A 20,787-nucleotide genomic window follows, 5' to 3' on the forward strand; every position below is an offset into this window, starting at 1 on the left:
TATTACCATGGTTCTTGTATGCAGAAGCCACTATGAGCAGCCCACTGCCTTTTGTGGAAGTCACAAACTGAGTGCGCTTATTTCCCTACGACAGAAAAATAAGCATAGAGAAAAGGGTGCCTAGCTCCCACCATGATGGAGATAGTTAGACTGGCAAAACCAAGAGATGGAATCTGACTTCCTACAAGACAAACCAGACATAACAGCACTGAAAATAGAAAGTGAAGTTTTAGTTAATGAAGTTGCCATCCAAAGAATTACTAAGAGCAGATTTTTTTTTTAGAAATGTTATTCCTTAGTGAGCATTTTCAAAATATATCAAATATTACTTTTCAATAGACTGAATGACTTATGGTACTTGCTCATTTTTTAAATTTTATAATAAATATGTGTATCTTTATTTTCATAAGATTTTCAAAATGAATTTTTCAAAAAATTAAATGATTTTCCTTTGCCTTTCACTTCCTAGTTCTCAGGAATATGTCATACCTCTCCTTTCTCTCCTCCTTTTAGTCCTATGTGTATATTTCCTATGGATATCTTAGTTCCAAGGAATCTATGAAAACTACACATTATGGGATATGAGAGTACATGAATGGATGGATATGGAAGCTTAGTCATTTCTTAATGTTTGCTTCCTTCAAGTCAATTTAACAGATATTCACTAATTAGTTTCTGTTTGCAGTGCAAGACAGGATGGGGGTCTTGTGTATGATTGTCCGCACCTAGATACCTAAAGTAGGTAGATAGTCATCATAATGATCTAGAGTCTGAAGTTTATTTGTTTGTTTCCTACTTTGTCCTCAGAACACTAATAATGCAAGCTCCTGATCTCCAAGAAATTTGTGGTCACGACTTGGCACGTGACATTTTTATACACTGATGCTGAATACCTGACAATCTTAAGAAACAACTTCTGTAGATGCATATAAGATCAACAATGGGAAAATTTACATGATACTTGAAAAGCAATTGTAGGCTAAAACAAAGGTACAAATGTTTTCAAATACAGCAGTTGTGTTTTGAGTAAGTCACATACCCTTATAATCTCTCTGGCTTATTAAGTGAAGAACACTATTATTTTTCTCTTGAACATGATCAAGATATTCAATCAAGGAGATAGGCATGGAATTATTTGAAATATATACTTTTCCTGCTTTTTAAAGTATAACATAGTAAATGACTTAAAGTGACATCACTAAAAAATTATGTTGAAATATAGAATTTTCTTACTCCCATTTCAACTGTTCTTTCCATAGGCAATATAGTATGTTTCTTCAAATATCCTTCATAAACATATACATTTTCTGAGAACCCATGTAACACGTCAAAATGCATCTTTTATTCGAAGCAGATTTATCTGATGATTATGGTGACCTTCAACTGTTTTATTTAATTTTCTTTTTTTTTTTTTTTTTTTTTTTGTCTTTTTTGTTTTTATCGGTACCAGGGATCGAACTCACGACTGCCTGCGTGCAAGACAGACGCTTATGCCGCTGAGCTAAATCTCCAGCCCCTAATTTTCCTTTTTTAATGAATCGTTATTGTGTTTATCTTAGAAGGAACCAAAGACGAGGAAATGCTATTAATATTTTCTAAACTTATCAATCACTCTTTTCATAATTCCTTGTGTGAAATTAATTTTGTAGTTGTTATATTAGTTAGAGTCAAATAACATTTCATAAATCTCTGAGTCTTCATGTACCTAAATGATCTACTATGACAATGAAGTTCTAGGAATGTATTTGTAGTATGAGTGGATTTAAAATATTCAAAGAAATCTTGTGGGAAGGAATCAGGATACTGATAAATAAATGAACATTTCCTTTTTTCTTAGTGATTTTTCTACAGTAGTAACTGTCAAAATACTCCAAAGTTAAATGCAATTTCTTAAGTACACACAGCAGGGAAGGTTAAAGTATGTTTTATTTCCGTTAGTTCTCCATCTTTGCATAAACTTGGGCAGTCTGATTCAAACCAAAGACCTTGGAGAAAGCACATACTCTAACAGGATAGAGGATACTTCTAACTCTGCTTCTTAGTTTTCCATCACTCTATCATAATTCTTAGCACAGATAATGGTTTTGTGTATGTACTTATTTCTGTTCTTAGTATCTTCTTCTATACATGTCCCACTCTATCAAACTTTGGTGTCAGATCTTAAAAATCATTTTTTTCCCATTTCTGCTTCAAGATTTTCTGTTCTAAATTATATGCCAAGGGCTGGGGACATAGCTCAGTGGCACAGTGCCTGCCTGGCAAGTGCAAGGTTGTGAGCTTATAAGTAAATAAAATTATATCTCCCTTGATCACTTTGATAAATGTCATCACACTATATTTAAATGACTTCCATCACTCCCTATCCTAAATGTAGAATCTTAAAACCGAGAACATCCTGTAATACATGCCATAGACTGTGTGACTGTGTTCAAGTCACTTTATCTCTTTGGTCCTCTTCATGTATAAAAACACCACTATATTTTCTCCAATGTAAAATTACCTCATGAAAAAAATTAACCACTTTCAGCTGGCAACCCTATTCTTCTTACTCAATTATCAAAGTGTCTTTTCAAAACCTTTTACTGAGAGCAGAGAGAAAATAAATAAATTGACATTCCTTGTTTATTGATGTTCATTCAGCTAGCAGAACACTACCTGGCACATTAATCTCTGGGTAAATTTTAATATTTTCAGTGACTGAGGATATGAATGAAGTTTTTTTTTTTCTCCATTAACTTGTGAAAAATTTCTATGATTTGAATGTTTGTACCCTCTAAACGTCATTTTGAAATGTAATTGCTATTGTAGAAGCATTAAGAATGGTACTTTTAGGAGATTATTAGGCCCTAAGGGCTTTGTCTGTATAAATGGATCAATTCTATTATTGCAGAAGTGAGTTTCTTAAAAAGGGACAAATCTGACCCCCATTTGTCTGACTTCTTATTATACCATTGCTCTTCAGCTATGTAATGCCTCATAATGTAGCTTCGAGGCACTCACCAGGCACTAGTGCCTTGATCTTGTGCTTCTCCTCCTACTGAATTGTGAAAAAAAAATATGTGCAGATTATAAATTACTCAGTCTGTAGTATTCTATTATAGCAGCACAAATGGACCGAGGCAGATACTCTATATAAGCACTTGCAAGTAATGTCCTCCTGCAGCCCTGTAATCACAGTGCTTACCTCTTCACCTTTGGGATTGAAATCAGCCACAGAATGCTCAAGCCAGGGCAACACTGCCCTACTTAACAAAAAGGATGTGGTGTAATCAATTTATGCCTGGGAATCCTTCTGAAATACCTTAGAAAAAAATTACTGTTGCGCGTATTCACACTCTTACGTCAATATTTGCACATGTGACAATCCAGCACCTTGACATTTATTGAAATGATTCCAAACTTAGGCAAACTGACTCAGAGACAAGTGTTGGCACTCAGTGAGGAGGAAGACAGTCCTTTGTCAATGTGACAACTGCACTGGTGCATCAAATACGTGGAAACAGGATCTACTGGGCTGGGTGGGATGAGAGGAGGCTCAGAAACGCCGTTTCCTCCTCAGATGTTCTCCTCTCAGCTGGGCTTTCTGTTCCCGTGCTCCAGAGCTGCTCCCCCAAGACAGTAGGGGTGATTTTGCTTTGTGTATTAAATATAAGCAGAAAGTCAGTGTTTTTTAGTCAAGTTCATTTTCAACCTAGTGGCTTCTGTCACCAGCAATTTTCAGTTGCAATATGGCCCACTATTAAGAAATATTGATCTAGGTGGGTTATATTTTAATTATAGCCTTTCAAGAGAAATTCTGCCTTTGGTAAACTACAGAACTCAGGAGTTATGTGCAAGTTATGAGTTGGAGATTCTTGTTATCTCCATTTGAGCACTATAAGAATTCTGAAAAGTAGCAATGGTCATTTATGCTTAAGACAAAAACAAACAAACAAACAAACAAACAAAACAAAACAAAACAAAAAACAAGAAAATAAAGCAGCATCTTGGGGATATGAAATACTTTGGTCAAGGCCATGAAACTAAAGAATATTGAAACAGACATCCAACCTGACTGTCTCCAAAGTTCACACCGCGGACCTCTAGCATGTTGTCATTTTCCCTGCATTCTACATCATGTTGCCACCACATTGAATCTTTTCTGTCAGAAACATTGACATTCAATGGCTTTGATTTGTTAAACATAAACGTCTGCATGTTACACTGAACTTGTGTTTGTCTTTCTGTTTCCTTCTAACATTTTGGTTTTTGGTTACTTTAAGTGAAAATTTTTGGTAACTCTTTTCCAGAGTATTGGGAGCACATTGCTTTCAGTTCATATCAGATGTAAGTAAGCCAGGTTTTGCTTTTAAATACATTTCCCCCCAGTCTATTTTCAAGTGTTATGGAAAGTTATGTCATCTCAGAATACATTCCACCATGAATACTTAATTACTGTAATATCTTCTAAAGAGTAGACAGAGAATAAAGCATAGTAGGATGAGTTTATTTCTTCCTATTGAAGAATAACTCTAGAAATACATGATGAGAAAAAGCACAAAACCAGTTCTATATTGATTAACACTATTTCAATATCTGATCATTAAAATCATGAGCAGGTATCTCATAAAAGAAAGATTTTTAAGCCTATGATTTTGTAAAGTTAGCAAAATGTTGTTATTAAGAATGCTTCTTTGTTAGAAAGTCAGATGTAAACCCAAATGCTTTGACTGAAGACAGAGAGAGAGAGAGAGAGAGAGAGAGAGAGAGAGAGAGAGAGACAGAGAGACAGAGAGACAGAGAGAAGCAAGTTAATTCTGTAAGAATGTTACAGGGTTGCTTTTTCCCCTGCCCCCATTTTGCAGAGGAGAAACTGAGGATCAGAAATATCCATCCCTGGCTCATTCAATTACCAAAGATTTTTACCTGCTTTATTGTCCCAGGCCAGTACATAGTAAGAATGTTCAACTATTCCCTTTTGTGTCTGAAGTTGCCAATTTATTCTGCTGAGAGTGAAACAGGAAAATCAAATTTTCAGTTTGCGTCATCATGGAAATATAGCCTTTCTATGATTATTATTTCAATCACAATTCAGCAGTCTGAATTCCTGTATTTAAGAGATTCACAGGTGTCAGAGTGCAAAGGTGGTTTCTAAGGTAGGTAATACCTTAGCAACAATATGAAAGATAATGAGATACAAAGGAAAGCACCAATAATATTTTGTCACACAACAACATTTTATCATTCATGGAAACTATTTTTAAAGGAACTTTCGAGACATAGACATATAGAGATGAACATGTAGAAATATGTATATATGCAATTAGAGTTATGCCTACATTGATGAATTAATTTGACACTTCAACTCTGTTAATTTTATTAATAATTAAAAAAATGTTCTGAGTTCCAAATTTCTCATTCTCAGGACTATATAAAACTGCTGAGCTCATAATAAAATAATCACTTAAAATAATTTAACGAGCAAAATTAAATAGAGATGATAGGAAACAGAAATAAACTTTAAGTATACTTTGATGAGATGGGAATAGGTGAGGAAAGGGAAGAAAGTAAGGAGACATAGAAAGGCCAAGATGATAGAGAGATAGAGATAGTAGGTCAGCACATCACAATGGAGATATTTATTATATATTGTAAACATATAGTTATATGTTTTTAAAACTTAAGTGGCAAAATGCACATATCATTAAATTGTCCAATGACTCATAATTTTTGAATAATTTTCATTTTTTATACCTACATGATTTGTCCTTGCCTGTGAAAACTCTACTACTGTGTTTTTTATGTGCTCTGTGCACAATAGCTGTACACATGATTTTGAAGATTCTGTAATATTTATTTTAAAAGGTATTAGTATAGATAACCTTGTATTTATAAATAATGATTACATAGTTTTTAACTATAAGGAAAAATACTTTCCATATGTTTTAGCAATCATATCCAACATTTCTTTTAACTCACAAATTGAAAGTGTCTCAAGATTTTGAAGATGATTGATTCTGTTGGGAAAGACTATTCTTTGCAAGTAGCTCCATTTTGGGCTCTCCCACTCAGCATTCCTGTCATGGAACTTGAATCTAAACTAAAACACACACATACACACACACACACACACACACACACACACACACACACATAAATGTACACATAGATTTTTTAATGTACAAGGAGTCTCTACAAGTTTGCATCTTGTGATATTGACTAATTTTGGATAGTTTTATTAGGTAAATTATGTTTCTTTATAAAACAGTGAACATTTCTGAGTACAGCATCACACACTTGTAATTAAACAGAGGTTGAAAGATCACAAGTTCCAGCCCAGTCTGGTCTATTTAGCAAGAACTCTTATCAAAATTCGTAAAACATAAATTATAAAAGGTTTGGGGATGTAGCTCAGTGCAAAGGTCCTGGTTCCAGTTCCATTAAAAAGAATCTAAATAAATTAAAATAAAACCAGTGAAAACTAAGTGATATCGTTCTTTAGCAAATAAATGTTAAATAGCTAAAATGAAACTCAGAGCTACATTTAGAGAAAAACAATACCAACATTATAGAAACGCAAAGAACAACTTAATTATTTAGGGACATGGTATAAATGGCTGGGAAAATTTCTGACCCGATCTGAGGTATAAACAAAGGATGAGTGTCAGTGAAGAATAAGTATGTGTTTTGCTTCTGTCTAAACTCACCACGAAGCCCTCCAACCTGACATCAGTGTGTGACATGTTATGGAGCCTGTATGTTTAATAATATTGAGGTTCACCATGTCCCTTTCAGGACCTTTATCCAAAAACACTATCTCCTTCCTCTTGCTGTGGTCAACTCTTTACATACTTAAAAAATATTTCTTCCAAAGACAGAGGGAACGTGAAATGCACATTACTTAAAGCTTATCCAAATCTATTTAATATTGTATGCTCCTGATGTGAGGGAATTATTTTTAATCATCATAAAATACTTAATATGGTCACAAGACTTACTCAGTCTGCTTTCTTTCCCTTAGGAAATATCAAACAGGAAAATAAATCATTGTTAAATCAAAATATGCAAGCACCCAGATGTCACATTTACTGATATGAAGATTTAATCGTCAGTAAAGCAGGAGAAAGATGACATTTTTGAGGATGCATATCAGTACATGTTAAGCACAGACCTATTAGAAATTCAAAATTAAATTTTGTTCCTCCTCATCACCATTGTCATTAAGTTTGGTCATGTCAAACAATACAATGAGTTGTAAATTTAGGTACCAAATAAAATTAATCACTTTAGATTCTCATTACTCACCCACCAATTTATTCATCCATCAATTTGTCCAACAAATATTTATTGCAATTTATATAACCAAGCATTTGTCACTTGTCTGATTTTGGCCATGTAATTAAGAATTTCCATAATCCTTATCTTTAATGAAATATTTTTAAATGATCACTTTATTTGGTTTAAAGATTAAACAAGAGCACAAAGACATGAAGAATCCTATAGTAGTTTAGGTCAAAAATGATTCCTGACATTTCACATGCTTGGAAGGTGATTGAATTATGGGATCTTGTACTCAAAATCGGATCATTTAGGAAGTCCATCACTGTGGATATAATCTTGAAGAGTACATTCTTTGATTCAGCTCTTCTCCCTCTCTCTGTCTATCTCTCAGTTCCTCACCACGTCTCTCTGTCTCTGTTCTTCCTCTCCCTCTCTTTCCCTCTCCCTCTCTCCTGATTCTCACTGGTTGAGCACCATTCTTCCATGATAACTTTCTGCCTTCTGCCATGATGTTTCTACCATGGTTTCACAAACTACATATTCTGAAAACCATGACCCCAAAGGGACCTTTCTTCCTTTAAATTTTTAGTGTCAGATGTTCTGTCCCAGGTCTCAATAACAGGAAAATGACCAATACATAAACCATACTATAGTGCTTCATATAGCTTTTATTTTGTGTCCTCTAGTGACTCATCCTGTAATGTAAAGGCCATGACAAGGGCAGCTATCCTTCTCTGTACTCTAAAAGAAGTATAGAGTCACACTGATATATTTTAATCCTCTATGCTTCCGTTGAGTCTGTGTGGGCATGCGTGTGTGTTTGTTGTGTTTGAAATGGATGCCTCTTTGCCCATTTTGTTCCTTAAAATGTTATAAACAGCTAAGCTTTGTATGGTGTAAGACAATGGAAATTAGAGAGAGTGGTTTAAGACAATAATTCCCTACAATACAGAAAACCACTCTGGCTTCGTCCCAAATTCTCCTGCCCAGTGGTCTTGTGTCTGATTTATGCTGAGAATTTCCAGGAGAATTGGGATACACCCAGATATCTCAGCACCAGCAACCTGCCTCTTCTCTACCACTGCCCACCCTCTATAAGAGATGACATGATCTCAGGGTCGTCTGAGAGTCTTAAATTTGAGTCAGCTGCAGGATGTGTTGAGATGCCTAATAATTTGAACTGAATTTGACATGAAATGATATGTTTGGCCCGTTGTGATACAACTGTGTCAGTTGCTAAGGTCCCTGTTCTCCAAGTCAGCCTTGTATTTCAAACTTTCAACCTCAAATGCAAGAATTTTAAAAGATAATTTAACACTGTTCAAGTATGTTCCCACCTACCACAAGGCAGTAGGTTATTCTATGTGGAAATTTCTCATCACAGAAACAGAACAGAAGTATAATATTTTGTCTCATTCTATGTACACTGAAATAAAAATAATATTGATGATATCATTACCCTGTGAGGCTCAAAAAAAGAATATATATATATATATTTTTTTTCCAATATCAAGAATGATTATAAAATGAAATTACTACTAATGTTTTTACCATTGGACTTACTGAACACACGATACATACATGAATAAAAATCCTTAATCTGTACAATTAATGTTAACAAAATTTAACTACTTTGTTATAAGAAGTAAAAAGCATTCAGCCAAAGTCATATACAAATTTGTAAAAATATTTATAATTCTAAATTCTAGGCCAAGATTATCATACATAGGAAAATCTCTTCAAGTGTAATTTCCTGATACTATAAATCACTAAAAACTACTAATTTCTAAATTTCACGTTAAAATCAATATTTTTTCTGACCACCATACACTTTGACTTTGTTGTTGTTGTTCATAAGATCTCATTAAACAAGCTCCTTAACAAATAACCTTCATTCATTAAATGGCTATCAGTTTTCTTTTCTGTTTGTCTGAGACAGGATCTCATTATGCAGCTCAGGCTGGTCCTGAACTCAGTGATCCTCATGCCTCAGCCTCCCAAATGCTAGGATTATAGGCATGCACCACTATGCCCAGATTCTGCTTTCTTTTTGACTCATTCTCTGGCATCACTAGCTCTATGAAGATTTTCTTTATTTCTTTTCTCCATCCAAGTTTTCATGTTTCTTATTTTCTTTCATGATTATAATGTGAACCCTGTGTCATATGTATTATGATCAATAGTGTTATAATTTCATTACTTTATGATACTTCGTAAATTTAATGTATATTCAGTATTTATCATATTCAACACTTTACACCGAGTGCCTAGAACATGACCTAGCACACAGTCACTAGATTAAAAGACAATAACTTTGAGCTATCAACTTTCTCCCAACTATCAATGTATATCCCAAAATTCTTGGGCTGCCTGAATACATTTAAAACTACTTTGTGCTAAACAGATACTTTAGTCAGCACTCCTAGCATTAAAAATGATAATCTATGCAATCCTGATTAAAAACAGACCCTGCATGTTTGCAATTTGTCACAGAAGGTATAAAAATGACTCAATTCCGTGAAGACATTCCAAGAAGACTCCATGTATTATCTTGATTTTTCTAAAACAGAACCATTCATTTCATGGATTTCTTTTTTATCCCAAGGAGTATTTTTTTCCTTAGTGCCTTTTCACAAGTTCCACTGAGACAAATGTTATTTGTAGCTAATAAAGAAAGATGGTCTGAGTTTAATAAAAAGGTCAATGAATTAAGTTAGTTTATTTTTAAGCAGGTCATTTTTCATACTCTCACTTGCCAGCAGCAAAGTTTGGACCGTCCTAAAACTTTACCAGGCTCTTCTGAGATAATTAAGCATTTATTATTCACTTGCCTTGTTTCATTTAGACTTTCTGTCTTCAATCACCACGGATGGACTACAACTGTTACTTCACTACTGTCCTCAAATTAGTGATTTTTAAATAAATGCCATATTTCTCCCTTTCTGTACCAAAAATGTCGCAAGCAAACATATGGTATTGGGGTGATGAGGAAAAAAAAAAAAAGTATTTTTAGAATACAAATAAACTATTTTCAGCCTTTGAAGAACCAGAAGAAAAGCTATTCAGAAAAATCTTGATTCATTTTACAATTACTGCTCCCTTATATCTTATCCAACTCTACACTACTTCTAGACTCTACTTATGAAGAAGTCCTGGGCCTGCTCCCTAGTTCTATAGGTTCATTTCCAAAACATTGGTATATCTTGCCATAAGCCTGCTTATGATTATTAATGCCAAAATGCTTCTTGCAAGAAAAGTAGAGGTCCATGGATATGCATAAAAAAAATAGGGCATGGAATTGAACAGATTCACATTGAGTCCTGGGTCTAACATTTAATAAGAGATATATCAAGTAAGACACTGTTCTCTCATCAGCAACCTAGGATCTCACTAATTACCTTCCGAAATAGCGTTACTAAATTGCTACCAAAGTATTACATGCAATAATTTAACCTAAATTGGATAATTGATGCAAATACAACTAACACAGTGTCAAAAATGCAAGTGTTCAGTAAGTGAGATCGCTATTATGTAGGATTTTATTGTTTTTTATTCTGTTGTTAAAATTTGATAAGGAGTTTTATGTGAAGTGAAGAATGATTCTCACATTATTGTCTTTTTTGTAGTTTGGTTTAATTCTTTATCAAACAGAGCACTGTACAAAGACAATGATTTTTATACTTATTGTTGATTTTTTTCTATTTTTAATACTAGTAGTAGTACCACATGGTCTCTGGGATATGAAGATACACGTTAATACCTCTCATTTGCTTGTATAGTGGCCCCTGAACACTTCTGTCTTTCCATCTATTGACCAGTGAACCTGACCCAGTGAATCTTGTCTCATGGTTCATTTTTTCAAGCCTCAGAACAGTGCTACATTGCCTAGACAAAAGAGATAAAGTCCAACTTCAAGTGGGATGAATGCTAGTCCCAAATGATTCTCAAACAAACAATACCATGTTAGGATAAAATTTAGTATTTGAATTAATTTATTTCAAAGCAACCAATAAAAGGAAAATAGACTGGAAGCCAAGCTGTATTTTCTAGCTAGATTCTCTTACATTTTCCTTATGAGTGTAGAATTTGCTTTTCTTGAGATTAATTCAATCCTATCTCCTTTTCACCATTACCTTATTCTAATTCCTCCTTGTCTTCCTCCCTTTATCTCTCTTTCTGTTTTCCCTTTCTTACCCCTTTCTGATCTTCCCTCTTTTCCTTGTTTATTTCTTTCCTCTCAACTACACACTGTACACTCTCAGGTGTCACACAATCTGTGAAACACACATGCAGAAATCCCAAAATTGCACGGGTTCCCTTGTTTTCCTTTGACTACACAATCGTTGTGGGAACTGGTCTCAGGATACAAAAAGTCAATAGACAAGATAATTCCTGACTTATTTAAGCTCAAACAAGAAAATAAGCAGAAAAAAAAAGCCAAAATTCTCTGTTTTCTTAGTGAATACCTGAAATAAAGGGAAGTACCTCTGCCTGAGGGAAACACATTGTTATTACAACAGAATATAATTCCATAACGTGGGAATGTAATAAGCAAAGAGAGAACACAATTTGTCTGTTTCAAAGTTGAGAGTTCTGCTTAGTGTTCTTGCAAGAAAAAAAAATAAGATACATAAAAGTTTGTTATTATCCTCTAGTGTCTCTCTCTCTCTCTCTCTCTCTCTCTCTCTCTCTCTCTCTCTCTCTCTCTCTCTCTCTTCTCTTTTCCCCAGTGTGCATACTGAGACAGACAGAGGTTTATTGCTTGCCCAATCAAATGAGGCTTGAGCTGGCCAGGCACATCTCAGTCCAAGACAGAGAATAGTAGTTGAGCTAAAGCCTGGCGAGTTCTGTGTAGCATGGGTTCCTTTTGAGGGCTATCTTGGTTTCGGAAATCCTGAGAGCTTAGCTATATGCTGTCACATTTTCATTACTTCATCCTGCTTTGTCTCCTCTTCCTTTGCATAAGTGGTGGATCTGATATGCATGACTTCCATGCATAAGCTTTCCTTCCAGCCCCTTTAGCTTTCACAGGCCTAAAAATCCCAACAAACCACTTACACTTCTAGCTCCATCTCAGCATCTACTTCCCAAGGTAAGCAATTGGTGCATATTTTCGAACACCAGCAAATGTATTTAATTTTCATGTGATCCCAAAATTAAATTCCAAGTGTTCAATGCTATTTTCCTATATATATTTAATATAAGAAGCTTAGTATTTTTCATCTGTTTCAACAAAATTCTAATTCTCTCCCTCTGTCTCCCTCACTCAAGCCCACACATGCACACAAGCACATGTACATTATACATCCAAATTATTTTTAGAAACAAGAGAAGAAGGCTTCATACAATCCTTTTAGGTTCAGTGTGAACTAACCACTTTTTGCTTGTATCCGGAGATGCAGGCATTTATGCAAAAATATTTACATTCTCATTTGTAGGTATGCAGTATGGTACAATCAAAAATATGGTGAATATTAGTTATTACAATAAAAGACACATTGTTATTATTATCAGTTATTATCAGTCTTCCTCATTCTGAACACAGATGTCTCATCATTCTTGCTACTTTCAGAAACAGCTCTGGAAGTTGGCTTTTCTCTCTTGGATTGTACTTTTGTGGGTGCATCAATGTCCTGAGCAGATTCAAAATATTTACCTTTCATGGGCCATTTTGACTGGAAAAGAACCCAGAGTCACTTGGTAAAAGATACAAAGACTGCAGTGGGTGAGGACATATCTGACTTTTTTTGACAGAAGTTGTAGATATTTTGAATTTTTTTTTTTTAGATCACTGAGGTTTCTGCAAAAGCACAACTAAAGACACAAAAGAGGACTTCAAGAACTACTTCAAAAAGTGGCAAGATGGATGGGAACAAGATGTGTAAATCAGGAGACAGTATTTTGAGGGAGGTTAATGGCAATGTGTCTTCTACTGCCATAAACTGTTTTAAACACACACCCTATTTTTTGATCAGCTCTTGCATGTTTCACTAAAAAATATAGTGTTACTCTATGGATTATTGAATGGCCTGTATCTTTTACTGCATTAAATCTGCTTTAGTGAAAAAAACAGAATTTTTATTTGCTCCATATTTATTAAGTAACTACTCTGTGAATCATACATGAATCATTTCTCTCCATAACATTATCCAAAATAAAGTCAGCATAGTCTTTCTAAAATATGAATCAAACAATTTTATATCTGTCAAGTTGGAATAGAGAAAACTACATCAGGTGTGTGTTCAGATGAGATTCATTATGCTGGGTTGAAATATAAATATTAAATATAACTGACAGCATTTCATTAAGCAAATGAGATTATGTATCAATACAACTTGAAATTTCCCAAATTTTCTAAGTTAGTAGCAACATTCAGTTAACTATATCTCATAGTTATTTATTCCTAACTTCTAAATTATTTAAAGGACAGCAACATGCTTCTTTTACTTACGTTAAAAAATCTGTCTTCCAAAATGGATTGTGTGATGCTTGCAAGCTAAGGCTAGCCTTTGTAATTTTTTGTTCTCCCTATGTTTAATTCAGTCCCTGGCACACAGTGAATGTTCAATGGATATTTTCTGGCTTCGTATCTATATTATGCCGGGAATGGTGAACAAAAAGGCCCCAGTGAACTAATGGGCATGAAGCAAAAGGGAACACTAGTCAACTCCACTTAGCCAGTTAATATATTGCTGTGTCACAGAAGCCCTTGCCCCGTGATGAGAGCCTATGAAGAGCAAAGTTGAGAGAAATCTGACAGCATCTCTGCAATTAGGGACCTGGATATGAGTCCTCATTCTGCTCTCGGTTCTACTACTGTAATTTTGGCTAAGTTATATGGCCTCTAGACTTTCTTTCCCCATGAAATCCAGAATTGACTACCTACATTGAAATTTTTACAAGATCCTTTTGGGGTATGAGATAAAATTTACGACAGACTTCCTTCTCAGCTCAGGAAGAATACATAATTATTGCCCTAATCAGAGCATTGTGAAAATACATTTTTCTGTTTGTAAATCGAAATTCAATTTTAATCCATGCATTATTTACAAATAAATGTATTTTTTCACATTTAAAAGCATAAGGATTTTATTTTTTGCATTAAAAACGTGAAGAAAATTTACATCTTAAATGTAATTAATTATTGACTGAAAGGCAAGTCATATACATTTATCCAAATAATACTGAGACCTCATGAATCAAAAAATATTTTTGCATGCCAAAACACTGAAATTTTCTGTGCCGAAAACTGAAGACAAAATCACTAGATGCAGAAGAAATATAAAAACAACCAAAGACAGTTTTAATAGCTTCTCTTAATAATTTGAGCAATAGTGGTATTAATAATTTTACATATATCATAATAAAAACCCCACAGGATTTAAAACTGCCGAGAGAAATAGAAATACTCTCTTAATATACTGTAAGTTAAAACATTTAAAATGAATAATTTCATTACAAAATTCAGTAATTTACAAACTATCTTCCAAAAGTATTTAAAAAGATACTTTAAAATTTTTTTAAGATAACTTACTTTATGGTCTATAGAATCTGTAATATCAGACCTCAAAATATTGTTGGGTTTAATAGTAGCCTTAAAAATATTTTCACAATATCTTTAATGTATAGTCATCCATATTTTCTCTTCAAATGATGAATTTAATGGCAAATTTAATAATAACTTCAATTCATTGAATAATTTCCACATGCCGTGCACAGCATGCTTGGCCTCTTCATCTGATCTTCATAAGAGGATAGTATCAAGTACAGTTTGAAACTTAAAAGGTTATAAGCATTGCAGATCCAACAGATAACTAAATTCATATTTAAACCTAATGTTTAACATTGTCTGATGCATAAGCACCATTTCCGCTTTTATGCCATCATGAAATGTGGTGTGAGACCACCTGTGTAAAAGATGTAATTCTACATGGGCTTAACAATATATTTTAATCAATATCAAAATGAATGCAGGGATCACCATGTACCACATCGCACAAATTCAGATATTATTGGTATTGCCCGTGAAATACTTAACTGAGCATTTCATAACCCAAATCCCAAGGAAAGTGTTTCCCTGAAGCAAAAATATGATAAATAGAATTTAAAATTTAAGCTACAAACCTGTTTCCGGCTCAATGGAAAAATAAGGCTGCCCTTCCAAGATACTGTAAACCAACTTTGCACTGTTCCCGTAAACTGGGTCATCAGCATCTGTAGCTGTGACATTAGTGACAGATGTACCTATTAAAAAATAGGAAAAATGTAATCATTAACACATTATTTTTTGCCAGGAGCTAAATTTTGCCAAGCATAGCATGCAGAAATTCATGTGTGCAAATAAAGAGAGGAAGAATTTTCTTTAAAAAGATGGAGATAATTCCTTTGCCATAACTTCAATATTCAAGTCATTTAAAAGAAAAAGAATATCATGAGGTTGGAGTGCTACATAAAGATGGTTCTTTTAGTATCTGGAGTATTTAAGATTCCTTTGTAGTTTTCACTTTATGGATATCTACTCAATTCATAAAGCCTTGGATAATATAAAAATTAATCATACCAAAGAAATATAAAAAGTAAGGTTAATAATGTAATAGAGCATGTAGCATTTAAGTTTTGCAAAAGCACAACTGAAACTACCTGCAAAAAACTGGCTTTTGGAAATATTTGCACAGAAATATCGCAGGATTACTTTAACCCATTGTCGCTAATTCTCCAGACTATCAAATTAGATTGGAGCCACCAATTAATGAGCATGCTTAGGTAACTAGTCCTATAGACAACAGAATCCAAAGTTTTATTTTAAATTAATTTTCTCTTCTTCATTCATTTATGCATTTAATGGTTGAACACATATGGCTCTATAAATTGATGCACATATGCATTTAAAACAATCTATCTCTCTAACCCTCAAGAAGCTTGCAGTTTGGTGGAAGAAAGGAAGATAAGAAATGAATAGATTCACACAGAAATTCAGCTGAACATGTACAGCGCCAAGTGGACTCTATTATGTGGATCAGCACAGACAGGTGATCAAAAAGACTTTCCTAGAACACTTTTTGCTTAAGTTAAATTACTAAAGAATTTTAGCTAAGAGGACAATAGCGAAAGAATTCCAAGCAGTAAGTCATGCATAAGTAAAGGCAAAGTAGTGAGCGAGGGATATTCTGGAAACTTCTGAAGTTAGGGAAAACTTAGAGAAGCCTCGCATGATGATAAGGATCATGAGGATCACACCTTCCTCCTCCACTAAGTGCAGACACATATATTGATTGGAGTCATATTTAATAGCAAAATGAATGAATGAGTGAATATATTAGTCAGTGTCGAAAATTAGTAGATTGTAAAATAAAGATTTCTTGCAGGATTTTCACTGAGGTGTGCTCTTGGGAAGCAAAAAGGAAAGACAAGCTCTTAGGAGTAAGCCATACAAACAAAACAAAACAAAACAAAACAAAACACAAACAAACATTATATTCTTCCCACATACAGTGGCCCAAGGCAAACACTTCAATTTCACAAAATATGAGCAGATAGAAAGGAATTGAACAACAACAGCAACAACAACAAAAAGATGGAAACTCAACAGCACAAATATTAAATACTATTGCTCCATGTCTAATACCCAGGAAGACTGTAGTAAGATGTGATCTCAAAAGGGCTTGAGTAGACCTATTGCTATGATTTGCTGGTTGCAAACCCTATAGCCTTTCTCTTCAGCAGGTTCCAATCGCAGTCTACAACTTTTCTTGACAGGCATTCTACATTTCCAGAATTACGGACACTGAAGAATCTCCAAGAAGTTTTGGCTTCACACACTTCTGTGTATATTATCTTCTCAATGACAAATTTCCTGACATCCCAGGCTGTCCTTGGAAGTGTGGGTAGAAGCCTCCATGACAACACAACTTTTACATTCTTTTACAACTTTTACAGTCTTTCCTAAATACTGGCACCCTGTGAATGAGGCCAAGGTTTTTCTCCAGTTCAAGCAATAGCTTTGAATCCCTTGGATAGAGGTTCCAGAAGCTTTTGAGTGCCTAGAGAACCAAAGTCAGGGAAACATTTCCCTAGGAGTCGTTATATGAGCAGAATATCCTGGAGCACTTTACAAGTTTACTTTTTTATACCTTTCCCCTTGCCATAGATGGAGTCTGGTCTTTTCATGAAATGCCTTCTAGATATGTGTCCTACTGTACTGATGCAAAGAACTCAGCTTGTTTTCAATGGTGCTCATATTTTTAGCAATCACATTCCCCTTGGCCCCAAATTTACAAGTGTTTCCTTTCTGGCTCAGCTACACAATTTTCACATGTTTAGGTTTTGCTTAATGCCTTCGCTTTGTATTTTAAATCTAGCTGAAAGCAACCAGCAGTTACCATGTAATAACATAAACAGTGAGCAGGGACTGGGATGTAGCTCAGTGGCTCAGAATCTGCCTGGTAAACACAAGGTTGAGATCATGACTTTTATCCAGGGTACACACACACACACACACACACACACACACACACACACACACTAATTAACTTTGTTACCAGTGGTCTACCTTAATTCTTACTCCATGTGGTTAGTTAATCGAATGGCCTTAATCTTAGTCTCCTAAAATGTTTCCAGACATGAGCAAAGCGAAGAAACAATTTCTGCCAGAACGTAACAAACACATGTGACCTCTAGATTTCTTATACTGAAAATAGATTCCTTATTCCCAACTGAAACCTTTTGAGTATGGCCTTTCCTATCTGCATTCCTACTAGTATTCCAATAGACTGAGTTTCTGCTATAGCCACCCATCAGGTTCTGCTTATGTGTAGTGCTCTTTAGCAGGCAGCTCCCTAGTATTTCAAATTCCTTTGCAAGGCAATTCCAAAGACTTCTAAATCACATGGTCAGGTATAGTCATTGCAAGTATCTCAATCTTGGGATGAGTTTTCTGTATTAGTCTGTTTTTCTACTGCTAAGACAAAATACTTGCTATCTACAACCTACAGAAGAAAAGACTGAATTTGGCTCATGCTCCTGAGGTAGACAGTCCGCAGTAGACTAGCACCAGGAAGAAGTGGCATGGGAGAAGGGCATGGCTGTGGAAAGTTACTCAATCCAAGGCAGCCAGGAAGCAGAGAGTGAAGAAGCCAGAGACAAGAATTCAGCTTTACAGGTCACATTCCTAGCGACCCATTCACTTCAATCTGGCCCCGTTTCTAAACATACTAAGCTTCTGAGGGACATTTTAGATCTACATAACACAAGGTATCTACTAAAGTCAAGGATTTTACTTAATATGCTGTTAAATTATGGAATCTTGAGTGTTCATTCACAGTCATTACCTAAAAAATGAAAATAAGAGAAGAAAACAGTAAAAAAAAATCTCCCTGACAAAGAAATATCTTTACTAAACAATTGTTTCTAGGAGACAACATCATCATATCATATGAATTATTTATAGCCTTGTTTTGGCAGATAATAGTGTAGAGTTATTAGTTTTGAATACCGAATAGTTCTACCTTGTTCTGAAACACTTATCATTATCTCTTCAGGCAAATCCTATAACTTGTCCTAGTCTCAGACTAAAACCAACACCTATATTTGGGTTAAAGTGAGAGATAAACAAAACAATGTATGTAGGTGCCTAGAACAGAAATTATCACAAGCTAACTAACCTCTAAATAAGAACCATGTCTCTGGATTATCTTCTAGCTTTGAAAAATTGCAAGAATGATATGGTGGAGACAGTGGTAGAGCATTTCTAAAAATCTATTTAGAAAGGTAGATTCTATCCTTCCAGTGTGAAGCCACAATTCAAAACAAAAATAATATGCACCAGACTTTTAAAAGTTCATCTTCACCCTCTTACTAAAGACATTAATTTTTGTCATGATTACTTTGAATGTCATGATTACATTCAGGTTTTTTGTTAAGTAAAGCATTTTTATACCATTCATATGGCACAAAAAATCATAGACACCATTTCTCCTTAAATGGAAGATAAAAATCTCTTCTCCAGGGTTTGCTATCACAATAAATGATAATCATTTCCATGTCTGTACTTATCATAAATTTATCTTATCATACTTTAAGAGGCATCCCATCACAGTACCAGTACAGGACTGAGTGGGCAGGCTTCTGTAATTCACACATTGTATGAGTCAGCTTTTCTTATGTAAAAACAATCATTCCTTTCTGTAAACCTCAGTTTTACGTGAAAGTTAAATGCAGTTATTGTAAGCACACAAAAATAGCAGAGAAAAAAAAAAAAAAAAAAAAAAAACTTGGACTCAAATTGTCTTGAACCAGAACACTTATTTCACGTTGTCTCCAAAACTTAGTAATGTTTTGTATTAGGTCAAATAAAACTTTTCTAAGTTTTGTTTTTCTAATCTTGGAAACAAAGGATATAGTTACTATTACTTCATATACTGAGATAATTAAATGTAAATGTTTTGCAAATAGTATAGAATTTTTGGTGTTTCATCATTTTAGAAGCTTACTGTCATTGTTGTTAGACTATATGCATATATATAGGTGAAAATGAATAATACGCCAGTTTTTAGCAATTGTAAAATGGTAGATATTTTAATTTAAAATTTTCATTTTGCATAATGGCTTTAATAGTAGCAGTAATCTATAAATTGAGGAGGAAATGAATACACAAGAAATGGCAAATGGAACAATATTAGATTAGATAAGAGGAATCAATTTTGTTGTTCTGTGGCACAGCAGGGTGATTATAATTAACAGTAATGCATTATATATCCCAAGGAATTAGAAGAGAGAATTTTGAATGTATTCATTAGGAATAAATGATTAAAATGTAAGTTGATAAATATATTAGTTTCCCGCAGTTGATCATTACCCAACAGATATGTAAACTGAAATGTCACAATGTACATCATAAATGTGTACAGATGATTTGTGTCAATCAAAACTAAAATATATGTATCAATATACTCACATGATTGTTAAGAAATATATTCATTTACAAAATTGCTCAAGTTAAGTATATATACACACAATTTCACATCCATCCATCTAATCCTCCTCATATAAGACTCCTCTTTCAGATGAATGTGCTCTGTGTTCAAAAATTTTTTAAAAAAGTATTAAATGTAGTAGAACAGGCAGGTTGTTGGAGATACAGTGTTGCATGCTTCCTGCTTCCTTATGTTATTTGAGTGGATGGCTTTCAAACACATGCTATAGCTCCCAGCTTATGCAAATTCCCATGATTTTCAAGATGACATACTAGGCTGGAACCAAACAGGGCTAAGACAAGCTTTTATTTATATACTCATCGAAGATATGCCTTCCTGATATCTGGCTTCCCAGAAAGCCACATCCTTCAATTTTAGACATATGGAAATAAAAAGGCAGCACTACTTTCCAAAAAGAATGATATTTCTCCTAATAATGATTCAAGACTGGTGCTGACCTGAACCCTGGAATAGATGTGTGTGAAAGTTTTGTAGACACATTTGTCAAGCGATTACCTATAAGGGGAAAATGGATGTTTTGAGGTTAATTTTTCAG

General features: G+C 34.3%; 1 protein-coding gene across 5 annotated transcripts in view; it reads right to left on the reverse strand.

The window, feature by feature from the left end:
* Cdh8 (cadherin 8) overlaps window positions 1-20,787 on the reverse strand; it is a 337,933-nt gene that overhangs the window by 159,802 nt on the left and 157,344 nt on the right. For all 5 annotated transcript variants that reach the window (XM_063247432.1, XM_063247433.1, XM_063247434.1 and 2 more), the window contains exon 4: window positions 15,385-15,504. In XM_063247432.1, the coding sequence (XP_063103502.1) occupies window positions 15,385-15,504 (120 nt within the window). The remainder of the gene's footprint in view (window positions 1-15,384; window positions 15,505-20,787) is intronic.

This window comes from Cavia porcellus, unplaced genomic scaffold, assembly GCF_034190915.1.
Source record: "Cavia porcellus strain 051 isolate PalLab524CR breed Dunkin Hartley unplaced genomic scaffold, mCavPor4.1 scaffold_4, whole genome shotgun sequence".
NCBI lineage: Eukaryota > Metazoa > Chordata > Mammalia > Rodentia > Caviidae > Cavia > Cavia porcellus.